General features: G+C 49.4%; 1 protein-coding gene across 1 annotated transcript in view; it reads left to right on the forward strand.

Annotated features, from left to right (window-relative positions):
* The window catches only part of znf521 (zinc finger protein 521), a 111,069-nt gene that overhangs the window by 31,557 nt on the left and 57,717 nt on the right, over positions 1 to 21,795 (forward strand). Inside the window, 2 exon segments of the mRNA XM_079750245.1 lie at positions 15,590 to 19,095; positions 19,273 to 19,357. Coding sequence (XP_079606371.1) covers positions 15,590 to 19,095; positions 19,273 to 19,357 — 3,591 coding nt within the window.

The raw sequence follows: 21,795 nt of genomic DNA on the forward strand, positions 1-21,795 counted from the left end.
GGTGCATTGATACATACATATTAATGTATATGTGTGTGTGTGTGCGTGTGTGTGTGTGTGTGTATAACTATATCTATCATATGCATATAGCTCGCAGCACCTCCTTCCAACTCCTCACTTCCTCCTGGTCCCCTCTAACCATTTCCCCTCTCTCACTCCTACTTCCGCTCCTCCTCCTCCTCCTCCTCACCTCCACCTCCTCCCCCTCCTCCTCCTCCTCCTCCTCCTCCTCCTCCTCACCTCCACACTGCCGCAGTTCAGCTAAGGCAGCATTATGTACGGAGACTCTCTGTCTCCCACTCTCTCCCTCCGTCCCCTCCCACTCTCTCTCTCTCTCTCCGTCTCCCTCTCAGCACCTCAATAGTCCGCCTTCCTCACAAAGGAAGCAACTCCCTTTTACCTTTTTTTTTCTTTTTTTTTTGTGTCTGTGTGTATTGTTTCCTTTTTTTCTTCGGTGGGGTGTGGGTGATGTATAAAACATGGAGCCTCAGGTAGAGGATGTTGGGTAGGGAGCCATGTCCCCCCCTAAATGGCCAGCCCGTGTGCATGCGCCTAACACTTCACTGAGCAATCTGTCAACGTGTCAGCAACACATGTTTTGTAAAAAGCCTCTGGTGGGAGCCAGGGGAAAAAAGGCACTCCTGCCAGACCGGAGAGGAAATGCTTTTTTTTTTTTTCTCCCTCGCACCCACCCCTCTCTCTCTTCTTTCTCCCTCTCTCGTTCTCTCTCTTCTTTCTCCCTCTATCTCGTTCACTTTCTCTCTCTCTCTCTCTCTCTCTCTCTCTCTCTCTCTCTCCCTCCCTCCCTCCCTCCCTCTCTCTCTCTCTCTCTTCTATGCAGTGGATTTTTTTATTGCTGGTGCTCAGGTCCCAGGGGCCACCCCCCCGCCCCCCCACAACCCCCGCTATCAACTCCACCCCACCACATGCACACACATACACACACACACACATGCACCCGTTGTCTGCACTTCAGAAATTTGAACTGGGGACCCTCTAGGGGCTTTGCTTAGAGGGTGGGGGTTGGCTAGGAAGGAGGGGCTCTCCCCCCCACCCCCTCTCTCTCTCTCTCTCTCTCTCTCTCTCTCTCTCTCTCTCTCTCTCTCTCTCTCTCTCTCTCTCTCTCTCTCTCTCTCTCTCTCTCTCTCTCTCTCTCTACACCTCTCTCTCTCTCTCTACACCTCTCTCTCTCTTTTTTTACTGAGCGTATGAAATTGTGAAGGTATATTGTGGCAGGTCCCTGAGCGGTCTTTTCTAATACCTGAGTTTCTGGCGAAGCTGGAAATTACCGGTGGCCCCCTCTGGGGATGGCTTTATCCACACCGGGAAGGGGAGCCGGGCTCAGCAGGGAGCGCGCTTAATGCATGGCTGAAATAAAAGAATTTCTGAGAGACGCAGAGCTGGAAAGCTAGCTTTTTTCTCTCTCTCTCTCTCTCTCTCCCTCGTGCTCTCTCTCCCTCTTCTTCTTCTGCCTCTTTCACCCCCACCCCACGCCACCCCTCCCCTCCCCTCCTGGCCTCCCTCACCCCCCTCACCCTCTCAGCTCTCCCCCGCCGCCTCCCCCGTCTCTCTCTGCTGCCCCTGTTGTATAGTTTACTACTCTCTGCCTTCTCCTTGAAGGGTTTCTAGTTTAATAAACTTTCAGAGGATCTTGCCGGAGCAGACAGCTAGACAAATACCCTTGTGTGTTCTCTTTTGTCAGAGATACAGCTTTTTGTTATGTTCTTGCAAATTTGATTTCTCCCTCTGTCTTTCGTCTCTCCCCCCCCCCCCCCCACCCCTTGGTCTCTCTCTCTCAACCCCTCCCTCCATCTCTCCCCCCTTCCTTCCCTCCCTCCCCCCCTCAATCCCTGCTCTTTCTGCATTTGTCTTCATCTCCCTCATCCTTCTTTCCTTCTCTTTTTATTCCCAGTCTCTCTCTCTCTTGCTCACGCACATACAATGCACACTACACATGCTACACACACTACACGCATACACAAAATCAAGCTCCGTCTCTTGTGGTTGAGTTTATTGTTTGGTCTGTCTTCACGTTCTCCCCCCTCTGTGCTCCCTTTTGTTTTCTCTATATTTTGTTGTATTGTGTGCAGAGAGACCGCGATACAGATGCAGTGCAGACTGTTTTGCCCTGGGTGAAGTGCGCGAGCGTTCACCCTTGGTGTCTATTAAAGAAAAACACATCCATCCAACCCAACCCGCTTATCTATGCATTGTATACATAACCCAAACAGATAAAACCCAATCAGGCGTTATACCGCAAAGTGCAACTACTGTGTAGCTGGTTTCCAGAGTTGTTGTTTCCCTCTGCATGGCATTGACCACAACATTGGTTATTAATTACGACCATTCATCATAACCATCATATACGTTGCTGTATACGGATATGGCCTTTCCCTTTGTATACCAGACATTGGATCTGTATGGATAATTTATCTTCAGTTTTTTTTTTTATAACCCCCACGCTAAAGAAATCACAAAACAACAAAAAAGAACGATGTAGCAGGCGCCCTATTCCCCCCTCTTCTATCTCTCTTGCTCTCTTCTCTCTCTCTCTCTCTCTCCCTCTCTCGCTCTCTCCCTCTCCCCCCGATCCTCCCTTCCTCCCCCTTCTGCTGTTGGTAAATAATTCAACCTTTTCCCTTCCCTTCGTAACAAGCGCTGGCCTTAATAGGAGAGTGTGGTACCTGGATAGTAGTCTGGATAAACAAGGGCGGCCTGCAGCCCGGTGCCTGGGAAACAGAGGGATTTGGGCCGCTCCGGGGCCGAGGAATAAGTCGTTTCCTCCTGAAAAGGCAAAGAGTTGACGGGCTGACATTAATTAAACCCTATAGGATAAAGGTTATCTGAGGCCTGGCAAAGCGGAGCCGGGGATGCGTCGCAGGACGCTGCGTCTGCCGAATCCTAATCAAGAGCTCTTATTAAAGCACCGTGTGTGCGGGCTCATGTGGTGTGTTTGTGTGTTTGTATGTGTGCGTGTGCATGTGTCTGTGTGTGCATGATCTTGTCTGTGTGTGTCTGTGTGTGCATGATCGTGTGTTTGTGTGTGTCTGTGTGTGTGTGTGTGTGTACGTGATCATGTATATGCGTGTGTCTGTGTGTTTGTCTGGGGGTGTTAGTGTGTGTCTGTGTGTGCATAATCACGCGTGTGCGTGATGGTGTGTGTGTGTGTGTGTGTGTGTGTGTATGCCTGTGCGTTCGTCTGTGTGTGTGCGTCCTTGCTAGCGGGGTGATTGTGATGTCTTGGTGCTTCAGGGGGGCCAGCGAAGCGTGTATGCTGACAATTCCTACAATAGAAGAAAGCCCCCAACACATCTAAAGCCCCGTCCGTGTAGATGCAAACTGATACCACCTCCCTGCCTCCTCCTGTAATTAATATTTAAAACCAGAAATAAATACAGGAAGAGAAGACTCTTTTTTTGTTGCATTCCTAGTTACTTCTAGTCATAGCACCCTGCCTGAACCTCCAGGTTGTCAGAGACCGGCGTCCATCCCGACCACGAGCCGCCCATAGTGTGCATGCGGAGGTGTGTGTTCCACCGCCTCGCCTCTCACCTCCCTCACCTCCAGAGAGATCTACCCAGGGTGCACCTGTGGCTGAGTCACCTGACCCCAGCCACAGCAGGGAGGCACGGGTGCCATGGCTCATGTTTTACAAATTACCCAGGGGACCCGGCACCACCTCTGTGCCCGCGTTTCCCTCCCCGCTGTATGCATAGTTCATGGGATTCTGCTCCCCTCGCTGCTCCTCCCTCGCACAGACAATGGAGAGCCGCGGAGATGATGACAGTCACCCGGCTCACCCGAGGACGCTAAGGAAAATACAAATGAAGGCGCCGCTCTGACCTATCGCCTCGCTGCTTGTTTGTGCTGCTGGATGTACGCCGGCGAACGGAAAATCTCCCAGCGTGGCTCCTGTTACCGGGCGGATAGGACGCCGCTGGTAATCTCACAACACCTTCCTTTATCGTTCTCGATGTATCCCTCTCTCTCTCTCTTTCTCTTTACCTCTCTATCTGCCTCTCTAGCTCTTTATCTCTGTCTGGCTTGCTTTCCATTTATCTTTTATCTTTATCTCGCTGCCTATCTGCTTCTGTCTCTCTCACTCTCTCTCTTTCTCTCTCTGACTTTCTTCGGTTCTCTCTCTCTCTCTCTCTCCTCTCTCCTCTCGCTCTCTCTCTGTTTCTGATTGTCTCTCTCTCTCTCTCTGTCTCTCTCCTTTCACTCTCTCTGTTTCTGTCTCTGTCTCTCTCTCTCTCTGTCTGTCTCTCTCTCTCTGTCTCTCTCTCTTACTCGTGAGCTGACTTGCTAAATCTCTCCCATCTAATGTAATTAAAGGTCACCGTATTTGTAATTTTTCACGGCACGAGACGCAGCCTTAGACAGCTATTTTCGGAGTGCCATGGTTTATTTTTGTATTGCCATGCCATCGCGGCTGTTTGATGTTTCTATATCGGTAGTACAGTAGTTGTTCTTGCATCATCACAGTAGCGTGTCCTCGATAGACCGATAAAGGTCCTCTAGTCCAGAGTAGTTAGCAGAGACGGATGTTGCTGTCAGTAATAGCTGATAGGTCGTGGACTATTACACTGTTCTCAATGATTCTGAAATGGGTCCATCATCATCATCATCACAGTTAGAAGCTGATTGTGATCACTATTAGCTGACCCAGCCCATGTAAGCTTGGGTTTTTAACATTGACATTTTGTCATTTCGCTTTTTTCTTTTTACCAAAGCACTGAGTGCAACACAGATCTTTAAAAACACGACTGCAAAATCGAAATGAGAAAACCTACAAATGTTAGGGCTCCCAAATCCACAATAGAAACCAGCGCAGGATAGATAGCGGGAATCCTAGAAGACGTCAACAGGAAATCTTACCAACCCCGACGACGTCAGCCAGGGACACACGGCGATAGTTCACAAGTCATCGGACAATTCTGTTTATGAACGTCGCGCTATCTGACGAAGCCGCGTCTCCTGGAACAAGGGAGCGATGATTCCACGGACAGATTTTGTTTTCAACATGATTCTGGCACCCTGGGTGTGTGAGACATTTATCTCGTCAGGTTTTCCAGTATTGAATGAATGGTAATTCATGTGGGGGGGGGGGGCCTCGGTTGTCATATTGTGTTGCTCTCCCGAGACGGACAGGAATAGCTTCCCAGGTGACAGTGTGTAGCTAAGTAAATGGTAACCAAGCCAAGCCAAGGCGCGCTAGCTCGGCTTATGTAAATATGGTGTGTGTGTGTGTGTGTGTGTGTGTGTGGACTGCATAGGTTAAATCCAAACCCCGCTTGTATACTTTGTTCGATTGGGATTCCGCAATAGCAACCACGGAAGTTCTTCACTAAGTGTGTCAACATGCCAACTTTTTCTGTCGGGTGTATACAAGGATAGGTGTGTTTTTTTTTATTATTTTGTTCGCAGCTGATAAATAGATAAACAGGAATAAATCAATGTGTAGTGATGAATGAATAAGTAAAAATGCCCTGTAGTCATTTTCCAGTTGTGTTCAGACCTCATATTTCAGCCCTCTTCTGCAAAATGAGGATAGGGCAGGTAAGGAACGACCCCAGTCCGTGTCTTTGTGTGTGTGTATGGTTTGTCTGAGTGTGCCTGTGTCTGTGTGCGTGCCTTGATGTTTTTTACTGTGTGTGTTGGTGTGTGTGTGTGTGTGTGTGTGTGTCTGCATTTGTGTTTGTGTGTGTGTGTGTGTGTGTGTGTGTGTGTGGGTCTGCGTGTGTGTGTGTGTGGGTCTGCGTTTGTGTGTGTGTGAGCGTGTGTGTGTGTGTGTGTGTGTTTCCATGTATCTGCGTGTTTGTGTGTGTGTGTGTGTGGGTCTGCGTTTGTGTGTGTGTGAGCGTGTGTGTGTGTGTGTTTCCATGTATGTGCGTGTTTGTGTGTGTGTGTGTGTGTGTGTTTGCGTGCGAGCGCGCAGGAGGCCTTTACAAAGTACTTACCAGCATTAAGACACTGTTGATGAGCCCGGCCTGGATGTGCCTGCAGAAAACAATGGAGACGGGAAACCAAGTAAACCCCTAAATCTGTCTGCCATTCGCAGCTCGCATTCTGTACACACACATGTCATGAGTACTCTGGCACTGTTACTGGGCCAGGAAAGTGCTGGTCTGGGGCCGTGGCTATCCCTAGAGACACACCCCCCCACCCCCCCCCGGTCTACCTCCCATCCCCTCTGCTCGGCTCTCCCTCTTTCTCCTTTCCTGTGCAGTGTGTGTGTGCGTGTGTGTGTGTGTGTGTGTGCGTGCACGCCGTGTGTGTGAGAGGACAGCGTTGCACAACATCCTCTTACACCTCTCGCTTTGCCCGAGAGGGAACTCAAAAAACACAGCCCTGCTATTATTACTTGGAGAGAGAGAGAGAAAGAGAGGTATAGAAACAGAGAGAGAGAGAGAAGTATAGATACAGAGAAAGGGGTATAGAGCGAGAGAGGGAGAGAGAGAGAATACAGATAATTAGAGAGACTGTGATAATTGCGTCAGGGGGGGATATAAATCAGGCAAAGTACGGGGAAGAAACTAGAAAAATCTTGCCGTGGCTTTGTTACTTTTTTCTGTTGGTTTCATTTGTGCATTGATCCACCCTTCCATCTGTCCTTTTTTTTCCATTCTCTCCCTCTCTCCCCCTCTCCCTCTCCCTCTCCTTTGCTTGGATTTGGGAGTGGATGAGCCGTCTGGCTGTAACAGAGTGGGGATGAAGATGTTTATTCATCTGGAGGGTATTAGAGGCATGATTAAGGAGAGCAGGGAGTAGCGTGGCTGATGCGACGTCTGCAGCGTTTGCTTGCAGGACGCCCGGCCAATACTAAGGAAAGAAGAAAAGGAAAAAGAGAAAAAAAAAAGCCCTTGTCGGGAAATTGGAATCAATCTGTTGGCGAGGGACAGACATTTAAAGATGCCCTCCCTTTACTTTCTCTCTTTCTCTCTGCCTGCCTCCCTCTGTCTGCGTCTCCCTCTGTCCCTCCCCCCCCCAACTCTCCCTCTCCCTCAGTATTTTGTCGGCCTCCCTCCCCCCGGCCTCGATGCTAAGCTAATTATTAATGAATGCGGTTTCTGTTGAACCTCGGAGAGGTGTCAGCGCTCCAGCCACCGAGGGTTAGGAAATCTTGACATTTAAGACAGGGATGCATGAAAATACACCGTCTTGCTTGAGTTCATGCTTGTTTTCCTCCTCCTCCTCCTCCTCTTCCTCCTCCTTCCCCCCCCCCCCCCCCCCCCCCGTTCTGCTGTTTTCTCTGAGATGCGTGTTGTGTTGTGTTCCCCCTCCTGGGCTGTCCTCCGTTGTTCCGACATCGCTCGGACGAGGCGGCGTTGACGAGATATCAAACGGAGTCAAAATGTATTAATCAAGGGAGCAAGGGGTCAGGGGTCAAGAGCCCCAGTAAATGGCCAGGTTGTTTTTTTTCTAGGGGGCAGTGGGGCGGGGGGGGTTGGGGTTGAATGATGCCGAGCGTCAGGTTTGAATGCTAATGCTTGGCAACAAGCTGTTTTTGTTTTCTTTGTTTATTTCTTTGTTCCGGTTTATTTTATGTTGTCCCCTGCGAGACACCGTATTACAATAGCTTTACTGACCTCCTTTCTTTTTTCTGTAGGCCTATATCCAGAAAAAGGGTAGGAGTCAAAGTGTCGGAAATAATTCATACGCACATTCATTATTTCCCAGTATTTATGGAGGTGCTGCGAGGTACATTCGCTTGATTAATAAGAATTAGACCTCTCTTTCCCCTGCATTCAGTGGGTTGCGTGCGTGTTTTAAGTAATGGATGGTCTCTTTTTGAAACATGCAGAGCAAACCCAATTTTTAATGAAGCAGCCATACAGTAACTCAGCATATTTCCGTGGCACACTTTTTTTTTAAACAAAGTTGAAAACACATAAATCAAATTTCCTTGAATAACTAATGATGTGAAAAAAAGAAAAACAACCATGCAAGTTAACTCAATAGAGAGAGTAAGAGAGAGAGTAATAGAGAGAGAGGAATACAGAGAGAAAGAGAGTCATACAAAGAGCAAGAGAGAGAGGCAGGGAGAGAGAGCTAGAGAGAGAGTGAGTAGCAGAGCAGCAGCAGTACAGTGTAAAGCTGCAGCATCTCTCTCAGTGGCTAACTGGCCGGCTGGCTGACAGTCCATTGGGCCATGTGCCTGGTCTGCCGCAGTGTATAGGGAGCACACACACACACACACACACACACGTATCAAACACACACACGTATCACACACACACACACACACACACACATATCACACACACATACACTAACACACACACACCCACACACATTTAATAAGCACACACGCATTCAATACACACACATGCTTTCAATACACACACACATTCAATACACACACACACCCACACACATTCAATGCACACACATTCGATACGCACACACACATTCAATGCTCACACAAACACACAAGCAAACATTCAATAAATACACACAGGATCCCTCCTCCCCTCAAGCCAAGCGAAACCCAGCCTATCCCACACAATGGGGGGGATGGTGGGTGTCACAGTGAGACAGGTTTGCGGGTGTTTCAGTGAGACAGGTTTGTGGGGGTAGCAGGGAGAGAGGTTTGCGGGTTGTGCCGTCAGACCGGATGGTGGGTGTAGCAGTGAGACAGGTCTGTGGATGTAGCAGTGAGACAGGTCTGCGGATGTAGCAGTGAGACCGGTGGGTGGGTGTAGCAGTGAGACTGGATGGTGGATGTAGCAGTGAGACCGGTGGGTGGGGGTAGCAGTGAGACAGGTCTGTGGATGTAGCAGTGAGACCGGTGGGTGGGGGTAGCAGTGAGACTGGATGGTGGATGTAGCAGTGAGACCGGTGGGTGGGTGTAGCAGTGAGACAGGTTGAGCGCGGCCCTGCTGGGAGACAGATTGTCATCCTGCTTCCTCCTGGGAGGCTGGCGGTGCCTGCCTCTCGGGCCAAGACGTGGGGAGTCGCCTCCTTCCTGTTTATGCCCTCAGTGTACCTGACATGGTCAACCGTCCTTCCCCTCCATCCCGCCGGGCCCTCGCGCTCCCACACGCACAACAGATCCGCACGGATGCCCTGTGTCTGGGTCGCTGTGCGTGTGTGTGTGTGTGTGTGTGTGTGTGTGTGTGTGTGTGTGTGTGTGTGTGTGTGTGTGTGTGTGTGTGTGTGTGTGTGTGTGTGTGTGTGTGTGTGTGTGTCATCGCTGCTCTTTTTATGTTTTTTGTTTGTCGGTTTGGGTTTGAATGTGTGTGTGTATGCATTGGTGTGAACGTATGTGTGTGCCTGCATGTGTGTGTGTGTGTGTGTGTGTGTGTGTGTGTGTGTGTGTGTGTGTGTGTGTGTCTGCTGACCTAAGTCTGCCATAGTGCTCCATTGCCAGTTATCTTACGGATGAGAGGTGACGAGCCCATTACTCAGCAGGGTCCCGGTCGCTGGCATCCTTCCACCGTGTACTAACTCTGGTTAAAAGGTTTGGTCGGGGACACACCGCTCATTGCCAAAGGGGAAAGATCCTGCGTTGAAAACGCGGCATAGAATTTGGGTTCAACAGTGCTATAAGCTCGGTTGTCGTTCGTTTCACGTTTTGTTGTGTTGAAGGACATTGATGTCAGGGGTGAGGTCAGAGGGAGGGAGAGGTTCGGGGGGGGGGGGGCACAAGCCTGCCGTGATGGCGAGATGAAACACCCCTCTTCACTCACCCTAACAGGGAGAGAAATGAGGGAATAGCAGAGGAAGACGAAGAAGAAGGGGATGGTGAGCGGGGGCCCGGTAAGAGATGAGTGGCCGCCCTACTTTCCCCTGCTCTGGCCCTCCATTTGTCTGCGTTTCCTGGGACACCGCTCGGGCACACTGAATTCTGGGACAGTGACCAAGTGCTCCTGTCTGAGCTGGGGGACACGGCTAATGTGGACAAAGTAGTTGACAGTTTGCTGCTTCCCTGCCGTTAGCAGACAGATCCATGGGGGGTGGGGGGGGGGGAGAATAATGGACACCCAGGCGGCCGAGACAGGACGGCCACTTGACGTTCCAGCTCTCCATGTGTTGTCAGTGCCTTGTGTGTAAAGAACCCTGTCGGCCATTTGTTATCGTTTTTTGATGCACGTCAATGGGCATAGACAGCATAAGGTGTGCGTGTGTGTCTGTGTGTCTGTGTGTGTGTGTGTGTGTGTGAGTGAGTGAGTGAGTGATAGCAAAACTTGAATCGCGTAAGCCATGGTGATGAGGAACGTTCTATTTTTCTTCTATTTTTTCAATTATTTTTGTTTTTCCTTTTTCTTTGAGGCATACTGTTCTTACAGTTGGTAAAATACGAGCTGTTAGGTCCTGTTTCATTCTTTCACGAAAATCAAAACAAAAACATAGTTTGTGACAGGTAGACAGACAGAGAGCGATATAGCAAGCGAGAGAGGGAGAAACAGTGAGAGAGAGGGAGGGAGGGAAGGAGGGGGGATGCAACATACACAGCATCCGGCATTTACCCTCCGTCTACAATAACGGTGTTCATATCATGAAGGTTATTTATTTATTTGCGGAGTAAAACTTGTCAGTTTTATGTGTGTAAGAAACACCACGCCTGGTTTGCCGGCCACCTGGCAGAGCTTTAAGAGCTGCTGTGAATCTCCTGTGTCCCACTTTGACTGGATGGGATGGGTCTTTAAAACACAGCGATACAAGCAGGGGCTGCCGGGCTCTGAGCCTAAACACCCGGGCCTCTGCTTCCAAACAGCTCTGTGGTGGGTCCTAGGTCCGCCTGAATCACTCACTCAGCGGAGAAGGCTCTGGAATTAGATCCACACCGAAAATATCGAAGGAAAAAAAAGGGGTTAAACTCAACCCTGCCTTTTCTCATTTCGACCCTAACCCTAAAAAAAAAACAGAATCAGAGCGCAAACTAATCGAAAGCATCTTCGAGCCACCTCCTATCAGATCTTAAGTGGTTATGTCACGAACACCGGCAAACACGGAATTATGTTGTTCACACACACGTTGCAATTTGGGCGTCAGAATATGAAAACGAGTTAAGATGACACATATACGCTCTCAGGGGAAATGCCGCCATATTCTTTCTCCCCCCCCACCCCTCCCTCCTGCCGGTTACTGTAAAAAAAGAGCAGAAATGAACAACACATAAACCCGTCCCTCTCTGAATACGAAGTGGGGGTCATGGTGTTACATCAGACGACTTGTCAGCTTTTTGTTTATTCAATGCATCCCCAATCCCTGATGTGCCACCAATACAGTCACACAAACACATCTCTGATGACAACCCCTACGTACAGATCTCCGCCACAACAAACAGGGAGATGGGAGGGGGGGGGGGGGCTATGGGGGCTGGAAGCGCAGCCATGCTTTGCCATCACGAGAATTACATTTTTGAATCAAAGTCGACATGCTGGCAGTGGAGTGAAAGCAAAAGCACTCTCCCAGTAAGCTAGTGTCCTGAAGCTGGATGAGAGCATCATGAGACAGGGGAGATGTTATGCTGAATCGCTGTCAGGCACAGATAAGGCACCTAGAACTCTTATCAGGGCACTGGAGGCATAAACAATGATTTTTGCCATTTTACCTGGTGTATTTGGTTGGGTAAAGTACCAATCTGTTTTTGTTGCTGTTACTTTTTTATTATCTATGTATTTTATGTTAAGTGTGATAAAATAAACTTGTTCAGTTGACTGAATGTAAATATGTAGATGCCTTAAAGGAAAAACATATTCTGACCTTATTTTGTCAAATGTTTGGCCTTAAATTTAACAGTACACAATTTAACAATTTAACAAACATTTAACAATTTAACAAAAAATGGCAATTTAACATTGCCATTTTTAACATTTACAACGCATTCACATCATTCTTAAAATCAAGATGTCTTTTCACTTTAAAAGGCGAGCTTTGAAATCATCCGTTATATTTACCCTAAAGGTTGATCTAGGTAAAATATATTAAACCAGCAACAACATGAAGGGTTTCAAAGTCGTGTAAGTGTATTCATGTTGACAGAAACAGCAAAGCTATCCGGTGTGATATTTAGGGCTCTTATTTAAACAGATATATTTACTTTTGAGTGTGGTGCGCTTAGAAAACATGATCGCGTTTGAAAGGAGGGGTCAACTATTTTCTAATCGTTTTGTGAACTTAAGACATTTTTGACATACAGCCCATTAATCACATACAGTTGTCTAGAAACCTCAAATCCAGGTGACAAAATATCTTCAATTCACCCCTTTGTTGGCTAAAATACCAGAGCGTTATAGTGAGTAGTAAAGAGTGCTTTGCAGATGTCATACACATTTATAGCTATGCAAGAAAAACACATGAGTGTTTTGTTCCATATAGAAGACCTTTAAAAATTATTAGAGGGAGAGAGTGGGAGAGTGAGTGAGAGTGGAAGAGTGGGAAAAGAGAGAGAAAGAGGGGGAGAGAGAGACCGAGGGAGAGTAAGAGGGAGAGGTGGAAATAGAGAGAGAGAGAACTCCCAGGGAGAGACAGGCCCTAAGATGGAGGTCTTCCTCCCAGGATGTGACAGGCTGTTGGCTGGAGGATGCTCAGGAAGGCCTTGGCAGAGCAACAAAGACAGCCCTTCAGCTGCAGGGTGTAGTTTTTCAGGCCCCAGTATCCCCTTTGGCAGCGGCACAGAGAGCGCTGGCGTGCACAGGCCCCCCGGCCCGAGAGACAGGGAAGTTAGGGGCCGTGCTTTTATTTACTCAGGCTGCATGGGCCTGGGCATTTCTTGTCTGGGTGAAGGAGGGAAAAACAAGTCTCTCTCTCTTTCTCCCCCCCCTCTCTCCCTCTCTCTCCCTCTCCCTCTTTCTCCTTTCCTCTTGAGGTCTCCTGGGAAAACAAACGCTTTCATCTGCTGTTGTTCACACACTTGTCTTGGCTATGCATTTGGATCTGTTTTCTGTATTGCGTGCATATGTGTTTGTGTCAGTGTGTGGTTTTGTGTGTGTGTGGGTGTTTGTGTCGTGTGTGTGTGTGTGTGTGTGTTTATGATATATTTTCCTGAACATGCATCTTTAAAAAAACAAAAAACATAACTTTGAAATGCAGACAGAACCAGGCATAAAAGTTTACCCTAATTAGCACGCTGTTAATGACCAAATCCAATGGAATACACTTCTTTATATATTTTTTTGCATCCATGGCAATTTCACAACTGTAAGAAATTGTTAGCAGCAGCTTGAAGTAATGCATACATCCACTTTGTTGATATTGCATCGCTTCAAGAAAAAGTGTATGCAAGCTATTTTTTTCTTTTGTTTAACAGTAATTGGATACTATGGATGCCAAGTTTATTAAAGTAACACAGCGGTCCATGTACAACTTTGGATCGATTTGTCTTCTCGCACAACATTAGTTCAGACGATGGAAATAATCAGAATTGAGTTATACATTGTAATGATGTTTATCTGTCAGCTTTGTATGTCTTCAGGCAAAGGCATGCTCATTTATAACTGTTTTAGAAAAAAATGAAAGAGAAAGGCAAAGAAAACTCATTTTGTGGTGCATTACTTGCCCATTTGTTTGTTTGTTTTATAATATTGTCTCGGAGCCAATGTGTTTGACTGTAAGGCATTGGCCGGGTCATTCTTCTTGCACTTGCTCTTCATCTCCCATACCCTGGGAGGCTGTGGGAGGGAGGGCAGATCCTCCCCCTCAGTGGAGGAGGGCATCCCACCGATAGACCAACCTCCCTGCAACCGTGGAAACAGAGGGAGAGAGACACAATCACAGAGGGAGAGAGAGAGAGAGTGAGAGAGATAGAGAGAGCCACACACTTACAGAGAGAGAGAGAGAGAGTGAGAGAGAGAGAGTGAGAGTGAGAAAGAGAGAGCCATACACACAGATAGATAGAGAGAGGGAGAGAGAGAGACACACTTGCACAAAGAGAGAGAGCGAGAGAGCCACACACCGACAGATAGAGAGAGCAAGAGGTAGAGGGAGGTTCACTTCTTGAGTGAGATGTGCGTGCCGAGTGGGCACCTTGCCAGAGGAGGGAGGTTTCCGGGAGAGAGCCGCGGTGTGGAGGTGGGCTCTCAATGTGCCGCTTTCAGCAGTTTGGAGGGGCAAGGGAATGGCCTTCGACCCCATCTGTTTCCTGAAGATAGGCCCTGATGGAGCTAAGTGCTCGGATAGGGCATGTTATCCTGGCAAAAGGGCAGATCTCCCAATGAAAACAACTGAGCGGGGGAGAGGGAGGGAGGGAGGGAGGCAGGCAGGCAGGGAGAGAGACACTTGGATTTGTCGGATGAGGAGAGCACAGGCTAGGCTAGATCCTGGAAAGAGTTGCGTTGCTTTTCCTTCGCCCCTGCAATAAATCTTTTCCAGTTTCCTCTTGTTTTTCCCGTTTTTGGCCTTTTGACATGACTCTTTTTTTTTTTCAGGAAGGGGGCTGGGATTACGCTGTTTTATTCAAGAGGGGAAGTTCACATAGTTTAGAAGAGACGGCGGGTTAAGGTGGCCTGTGACCTTTTGAACTGTTGGAAAGTGGTGTTCTGTGTTTTCCATTCATCTCCCCGTGCGCCGCACTGGTGGAACGACAGCGCTTCCATCTGCAGAGGGACACATTCAAACAATTAGAGTGGGGTGGGGGGAGGGCCACTGCATTGCCTGATTTCTGCTTGTCAGTGGGTTGCACCTGTTTGTCCTTGGGTGAGGTCGTTCAGCAGCTTGACCCCCCCCCCCCCCCCCCCCCCCCCCCCCCAAACATACACACACACACACATGCACACATATACACACACACACTCAAACACAGTCAAACACACGCACACCCACACAAACAGTCAAACACACAATTTGAACCGTTCAGCATCAGTTGCCGTGCGGCTCAGCAGAAGCTGTTCGGATGCATATGATAATACTACATGTTTTCTAATCTGATATATATTGACTGATGTGCATGAAGGGCCGTGCCTCGCAGAAATCATCAATTCTGGACTCAAAGGCTTTATGCTAAAGGGTATGCATTGCCGTGGTTTAAATTGCATATTTAATCTTCCCTTTGAGCCCTGTGAACTGTTTTCCCGGCTTCTTTTTCCCCAGACATAAGGTCACTTGAAGGCCTCTTACTAAAAAAAAAAAAAGCTGGTATTGTTCAAGAAAAATAGAAATGTTCTAATTTACCTCATGTAGTGCTTACATCTTTAAGCACACCCATGCCTTGTGTTGGCTTTAAATGTCAAAGAGATTGCATTTTGAGTCACAGTGGGCTTAGCTATTACATGGCCACATACAAGGTTAATTGTACTAAAAGTATTTCCACTTTGCCTTTTCTCTAATTATACTGAATTGCACAATTAAATATAACTTTTTTTGATAACACCTAAGGAGGTGTAGTGCGGCTGAACAGGGGAAAAGGGGGTCTAAGTTTCAGAAGGAATGTAAATTCACACACGGCTACTGTAGCATATAATTACATTGATGATTAACGCTGCAATGGTTCACCTTTACTTCTCAACAGCGGAGTGAAGACAAATGAGCTCCTAATATAATCTGACAAAACACCCCTCTCTCTATCTCTCTATCTCTCTCTCTCATCCCCCCCCTTCCTTCATCACCCCCTCCCTCCCTCCACCCTATCTACTTTACTCTGCAGACGGAGCAGATATCGAGGATGACCCGTTGTGCTCTTGGCCTGCCTCGTCCCCCTCCAGTAAGGACCAGACCTCCCCAGGACACTGCGAGGACTACGACTTCGGCGAAGACGAAGGCGGCCCCGGCCTGCCGTACCCTTGCCAGTTCTGCGACAAGTCCTTCAGCCGCCTGAGCTTCCTCAAGCGCCACGAGCAGAGCCACGGCGACAAGCTCCCCTTCAGCTGCACCTTCTGCAGCCGCCTGTTCAAGCACAAGCGCAGTCGCGACCGCCACGTCAAGCTGCACACCGGCGACAAGAAGTACCACTGCGGCGAGTGCGACTCGGCCTTCTCCCGGAGCGACCACCTCAAGATCCACATGAAAACCCACGCCTCCAACAAGCCCCACAAGTGCCCCGTGTGCCGCAGAGGCTTCCTCTCCTCCAGCTCCCTCCACGGCCACATGCAAGTGCACGAGCGGGGCAAGGACGGCAGCAGGTCCGACGACTGGAAACTGAAAGAGACGCGCAAGTGCGGCCGCTGCGAGGAGGGCTTCGACGTCCCCGAGGAGCTCCAGAGGCACATCGCCGAGTGCCACCCCGAGTGCTCGCCGTCGGAGGACGGAGGCCTCAGTGCCGCCCTGCAATGCATCTACTGCCATGAGCCCTTCAGCGACGAGGGCGCCCTGCTGACCCACATCGACCAGGCGCACGGACGCGACCGCAAGGGCCACAACTGCGCCATCTGCTCGGAGCACTTCCCGTCCGTCGAGGACCTCTACGCCCACATGGACATACACCAGCTCCCTGAATCGAGTAACCATAGCAACAGCCCTTCTCTGCTGACCGTGGGCTACACGTCCGTGTCCAGCACGACCCCGGACTCCAACCTCTCCGTCGACAGCTCCAACATGGTGGAGACGGCTCCACCGGTGCCCAAGACGAGGGGCAGGAGGAAGAGGAGCGCCCAGCACAACTCCGAGATGGGAGGGCGCGCCTCCAAGCAGCCCAAAATCTCTTACAGTTGCATCTACTGCAACAAGCAGAGCTTCTCCAGCCTGGCCGTCCTGCAGATCCACCTGCGCACCATGCACCTCGACAAACCAGAGCAGGCCCACACGTGCCAGTTCTGCTTGGAGGTCCTGCCCTCATTGTTCAACCTAAATGAGCACCTCAAGCAGGTTCACAACGCAGAGGACCACGCCGCCCTGCTGGCGAGCCTACCTGACGCGCTGCTTCAGTGTAACTTCTGCCCTGAGGTGATGGGGGACCTCAACGCCCTGCAGGAGCACATCCGCTGCTCCCACGGCTTCCCGAGTCCCGTGGCCAAGGAGAGCAACGCCTTCTTCTGCCCCCAGTGCTTCATGGGCTTCTTGACCGAGACCACCCTGGAGGAGCACGTCCGGCAGACTCACTGTGACGGGGGAAGCCTCCGCTTTGACTCCCCCCTGGCTGTAACTCCCAAGGAGCCAATCGTTGAGGTCTACTCCTGTTCATACTGCACCAACTCCCCGATCTTCAACAGTGTTTTGAAACTCAACAAGCACATCAAGGAGAACCACAAGAACATTCCACTGGCTCTCAACTACATCAACAACGGAAAGAAATCTCTCAGAACTCTCAGTCCCCACTCTCCAATATCGGTCGAACACGCCACGTTACTGAAGCAAGGCGGCTCCTCTCGGAATACCAGTGAATTCATCTGCAACCAGTGCGGGGCCAAGTACACGAGCCTTGACCTTTTCCAGACTCATCTCAAAACTCACCTGGACGGTCTTCAGCCTCAGCTCACCTGTCCACAGTGCAACAAGGAGTTCCCCAACCAAGAGTCCCTGCTCAAGCACGTCACCGTCCACTTCACCATCACCTCCACCTACTACATCTGCGAGAGCTGCGACAAGCAGTTCACCTCGGTGGACGACCTGCAGAAGCACCTCCTGGACATGCACACCTTTGTGTTTTTCCGCTGCACCCTGTGCCAGGAGGTGTTCGACTCCAAGGTGTCAACCCAGCTCCACCTCGCCGTGAAGCACAGCAACGAGAAGAAGGTCTACCGCTGCACCTCCTGTAACTGGGACTTCCGGCACGAGACGGACCTGCAGCTGCACGTCAAACACAGCCACCTGGAGAACCAGGGCCGCGCCCACCGATGCATCTTCTGCGGCGAGTCCTTCGGCACGGAGGTGGAGCTGCAGTGCCACATCACCACCCACAGCAAGAAGTACAACTGCCGCTTCTGCAGCAAGGCCTTCCACGCCATCGTCCTGCTGGAGAAGCACTTGAGGGAGAAACACTGTGTGTTTGAGGGCAAGGCCCAGAACTGTGGGGCTAATGGCTCCACCACGGGCGTCGTGGAAGGCCAGCCTAAGGAAGACGTCGAGCTGCAGGGGCTCCTGACAAACAGTCACGGGTCTGGAGCAGTGGGAGCCACCGTGGTGGAGTCCCAGAACAGCCGCGATGGAAGTGAGGAAGAAGTGGACACAGCAGATCCAATGTTTGGATGTGATATCTGTGGAGCGTCCTATACGATGGACTCCCTTCTCACCAACCACCAGCTGAGGGATCATAATATCCGCCCTGGGGAGAGTGCAATGATGAAAAGGAAAGCAGACATGATCAAGGGAACCCACAAGTGTAACGTCTGCTCCCGCACCTTCTTCTCTGAGGCAGGGCTGAGGGAGCACATGCAGACCCACCTCGGGCCGGTCAAACACTACATGTGTCCCATCTGCGGGGAGCGTTTCCCCTCTCTACTCACCTTAACCGAACACAAGGTCACCCATAGCAAGAGCCTGGACACTGGTAGCTGCCGCATCTGCAAAATGCCACTCCAATGCGAGGAAGACTTCCTGGAGCATTGCCAGATGCACCCAGACCTGAGGAACTCCCTGACGGGCTTTCGCTGTGTGGTGTGCATGCAGACGGTCACCTCCACGCTGGAGCTCAAGATCCATGGTACCTTCCACATGCAAAAAACGGGAACCATGTCCACCAACCATCCCATCGGCCGCAACTCCATCATGCCCCAGAACATGCACCATCATCCGGTCCAGAAGCTCTTCAAGTGTGCGTCTTGCCTGAAGGACTTCCGCTCCAAGCAGGACCTGGTGAAGCTGGACATCAACGGACTGCCGTACGGCCTCTGTGCATCCTGTGTGGCGGCTGCTGGCTCCAAGAGCTCCAGCCCCACGGTGAACGGAGGAAGGCAGCAGCACCAGCAGCAGCAGCAGCAGCAGGGGGGAGCCAACACCCCAGCAGGGATCACCGGTTCTTGGGTCCAGGGGGAGAGTGTCAGCCCCGGCGAGGGAAAGGCCAAAGGCGCTTCTTCCGCGTCTTCGGCCTCCTCCACGTCCTCACTGTCGGCCAAGACACGGTGCACCAGCTGCAACGTGAAGTTTGAGTCGGAGGCCGAGTTGCAGAACCACGTGCAGACGGTGCACCCGGATCAGGGCAGGGACAGCAACGGAGGGCAGCTCCGGACCCCCCAGGTGTCCCCCATGCCCAGGGCCAGCCCCTCACAGACAGAGGAGGTACTTGTGAACCCTATTTGCACGTTTTCATTTCGACAGAACATAAGAATATTGTTGTTAAAAATATTGCATATGATTTTACTCTAGTGGTTTATGCTGCATTATTGAAACGATCGTTGGAGTCACGTTGATGTATTTGACAAACGTTCCATCATTTTTTCTTCTTCTCCTGTATAGAAGAAGACATACCAGTGCATCAAATGTCAAATGGTGTTCTACAGTGAATGGGACATCCAGGTTCACGTGGCCAACCACATGCTGGGTAGGACCTCTTTACACTATTCATTTTCGTCCTCTCAGGAACCTCATCTATTTAGCTGTGCACACCTTCCATATAATCAGAACGGAGCATCAGTACATTAACTTTAAAGCTTTTAACAGAGATGATGAACACAATACATATTGTGTTATTGATTACAGTCGAGCAAACACCTTTAATCCGATATTTAATTGCAATTACAAAAACATTTCAACGATAATTACCTAAAACTGAAGTGTTAAACAATATGGTACATTTTAAAATATGTTTCAGAAATTTATTAGACAATTGCTTTATTGTATGAAATTTATAAAAAAAACAAAACATTTGAGTTTCCTACCCATGTTCTGATCATACTATCAAAAAATACTACTCATCATAATACACCTTCACCAATCATCTTGATTTTCTGTTCATGTTTGCATACAATATATGTGCATGTTTCTATGTGAATTGCTCAGGAATTTCCACTAAAATTGCATGTTCTCCCATCACAAGATATGGGAACTCTTTTGTGTTGGAAAGTGCATGAAGCCGTTCACATCACCAACCGGGAGAATATTCTTTACTGCTTTGAATTTTGATTTGGCTGTTGGTTTGGTAGTCAGTTAAGATTGAAGGGGGGTTCACTGGATTGCCTTACAACTATAGCGCTAACACACCCAAATGGAAGGTTCTTGGTTGACATACAAAAGATATCGATTGTGCACAGAAACACAACAATCCCCAATCACTCAATCCGGTGAAAGAGACTTATCTCTCGCCGCATCCGTATCCTAAACAAAGCCTGTGTGTTTGTGTGCAGGTGTGTCTGCGTGCGTGTCTGTGTGTAAAGCAACTAACCTCCGTGTTTTGAAACACATCTTCACTTTTTTCCCCTCCCGTCATTGGTATGCAGGCTGAATAATTTGTAGCAAACAGAAAATTGGAAAAAAACAGGGTTTTCTTGCCTGCAGTAAGTAGGCGTCTGGATTCCACGCTCTCACCTTCCCTTTATTCATTCATTTATTCAGCTCGTTTGGCAGCTCTTTCATTACACTGCATTATCTGTTGTCTTCAGTGGGAGAGAGGAGTCCATTGATCTGGAACCAAGCCGCCTCTCTGTTTGGGACGAGCTTCTAGGCGCAGGTGAATTTAAACACGGTGGGCAATTCTATCAGGACCGCTAGGCAATTCTATCAGGGACACACTGTTTGTGCATAAACAATCAGAGGCATGTGATTTGTGATTTCGATGCTGCGGTGTGTGTGTGTGGAAGGGATGGGGGGGGGGGGGGGGAGGGGGGGGGGGGCTTGTAGGTGCGTATTTTGTATTCATCTTTTGCGATCTGCTCTCCCACTATTCGACTGGGGGGTGCCTAATACCACCTTTCTCTCGCTGAAAAGCAGGCAGGCGCGGAGCACACTGGGAGGGTAGAAAACAAGCCCCCTACTGGTTATTTTATGTCTTTCAGCCACACACACGCACACACTTTCCCCCCCCCCCCATCATCGTGGAACCCAGACAGCTTAGGATATAACCAGAGGATCGGTGATTCGGTTATTGTCTGATGTCTTACTTTTATGATTTTCAATCATTTTTTACTTTGAAGGTGAACTGTTCGTTTCATAGATTTTTTTGTTTACCAATTTCAAGGATTGTTGCCAATTGCGTTTACATTCGGAGGAACAGAAAGGGAATGAATAGCAGCAAATCGGATGAGAACGGGGAGGCATCATGAAAAGATGACAGGAGAGATTGAAAAGTAACATCCTGCTGATCACAAAATCCACCGTAGCTAAGATATTCATAAATATTTGATATTCTCCATTGACCGTGTCATTTTCCCGATACCGTGCCAATTTGTAATTGAATTGCTTCGCATTTCGGCAGTGTAGCCGCCTGACGAAGAAGAATATGGCAAAAAAGAAACCAAAAAAATCAAACCAGCCTGTAATTACCGCAAAGCCTATTTCAGGCCAAACGCGCAGAAAAAAAAAGCGCTAATTTGGAAAAGCTCTAAATACCTTCTCTGGTGGAGAAAAAATGGAAAGGGGACACTTTCTCCTTTTAATGGCCATCTGCACAGGAGAGGGGAACCAGGGAGCTGGGGGTCATCTCTGCTCAGCTGTCGGCGTTATTAGCGTAGGTAATGGGGCAGACGCTGGATTCATAGGGGTGTTGTTTTCGTCCGTGCCCGCGCCCGGCGCTGTCAGCTCACACTGACAACTCTATATATAGTGATGTGGCGTGACATAACCGTAGCGCTAAGTGTATGGAACAACAGAACCCGAGCCCAGACTCTCTCAAATCCCCCCACTCCCTTCCCCTCGCCACCACCTCCACCGCCACCGGACCAGGTCCATCTCAGTGTTAGCCTTTTGTAATACTATAGTCTCCCAAAGCCCAGTGCACTCAGCCTGGCCCCGGTGTACCTAGCCTCAGTACCCCCGCACTCCCTC

Source organism: Pollachius pollachius (genome assembly GCF_949987615.1).
Source record: "Pollachius pollachius genome assembly, chromosome: 14".
NCBI classification, from domain to species: domain Eukaryota; kingdom Metazoa; phylum Chordata; class Actinopteri; order Gadiformes; family Gadidae; genus Pollachius; species Pollachius pollachius.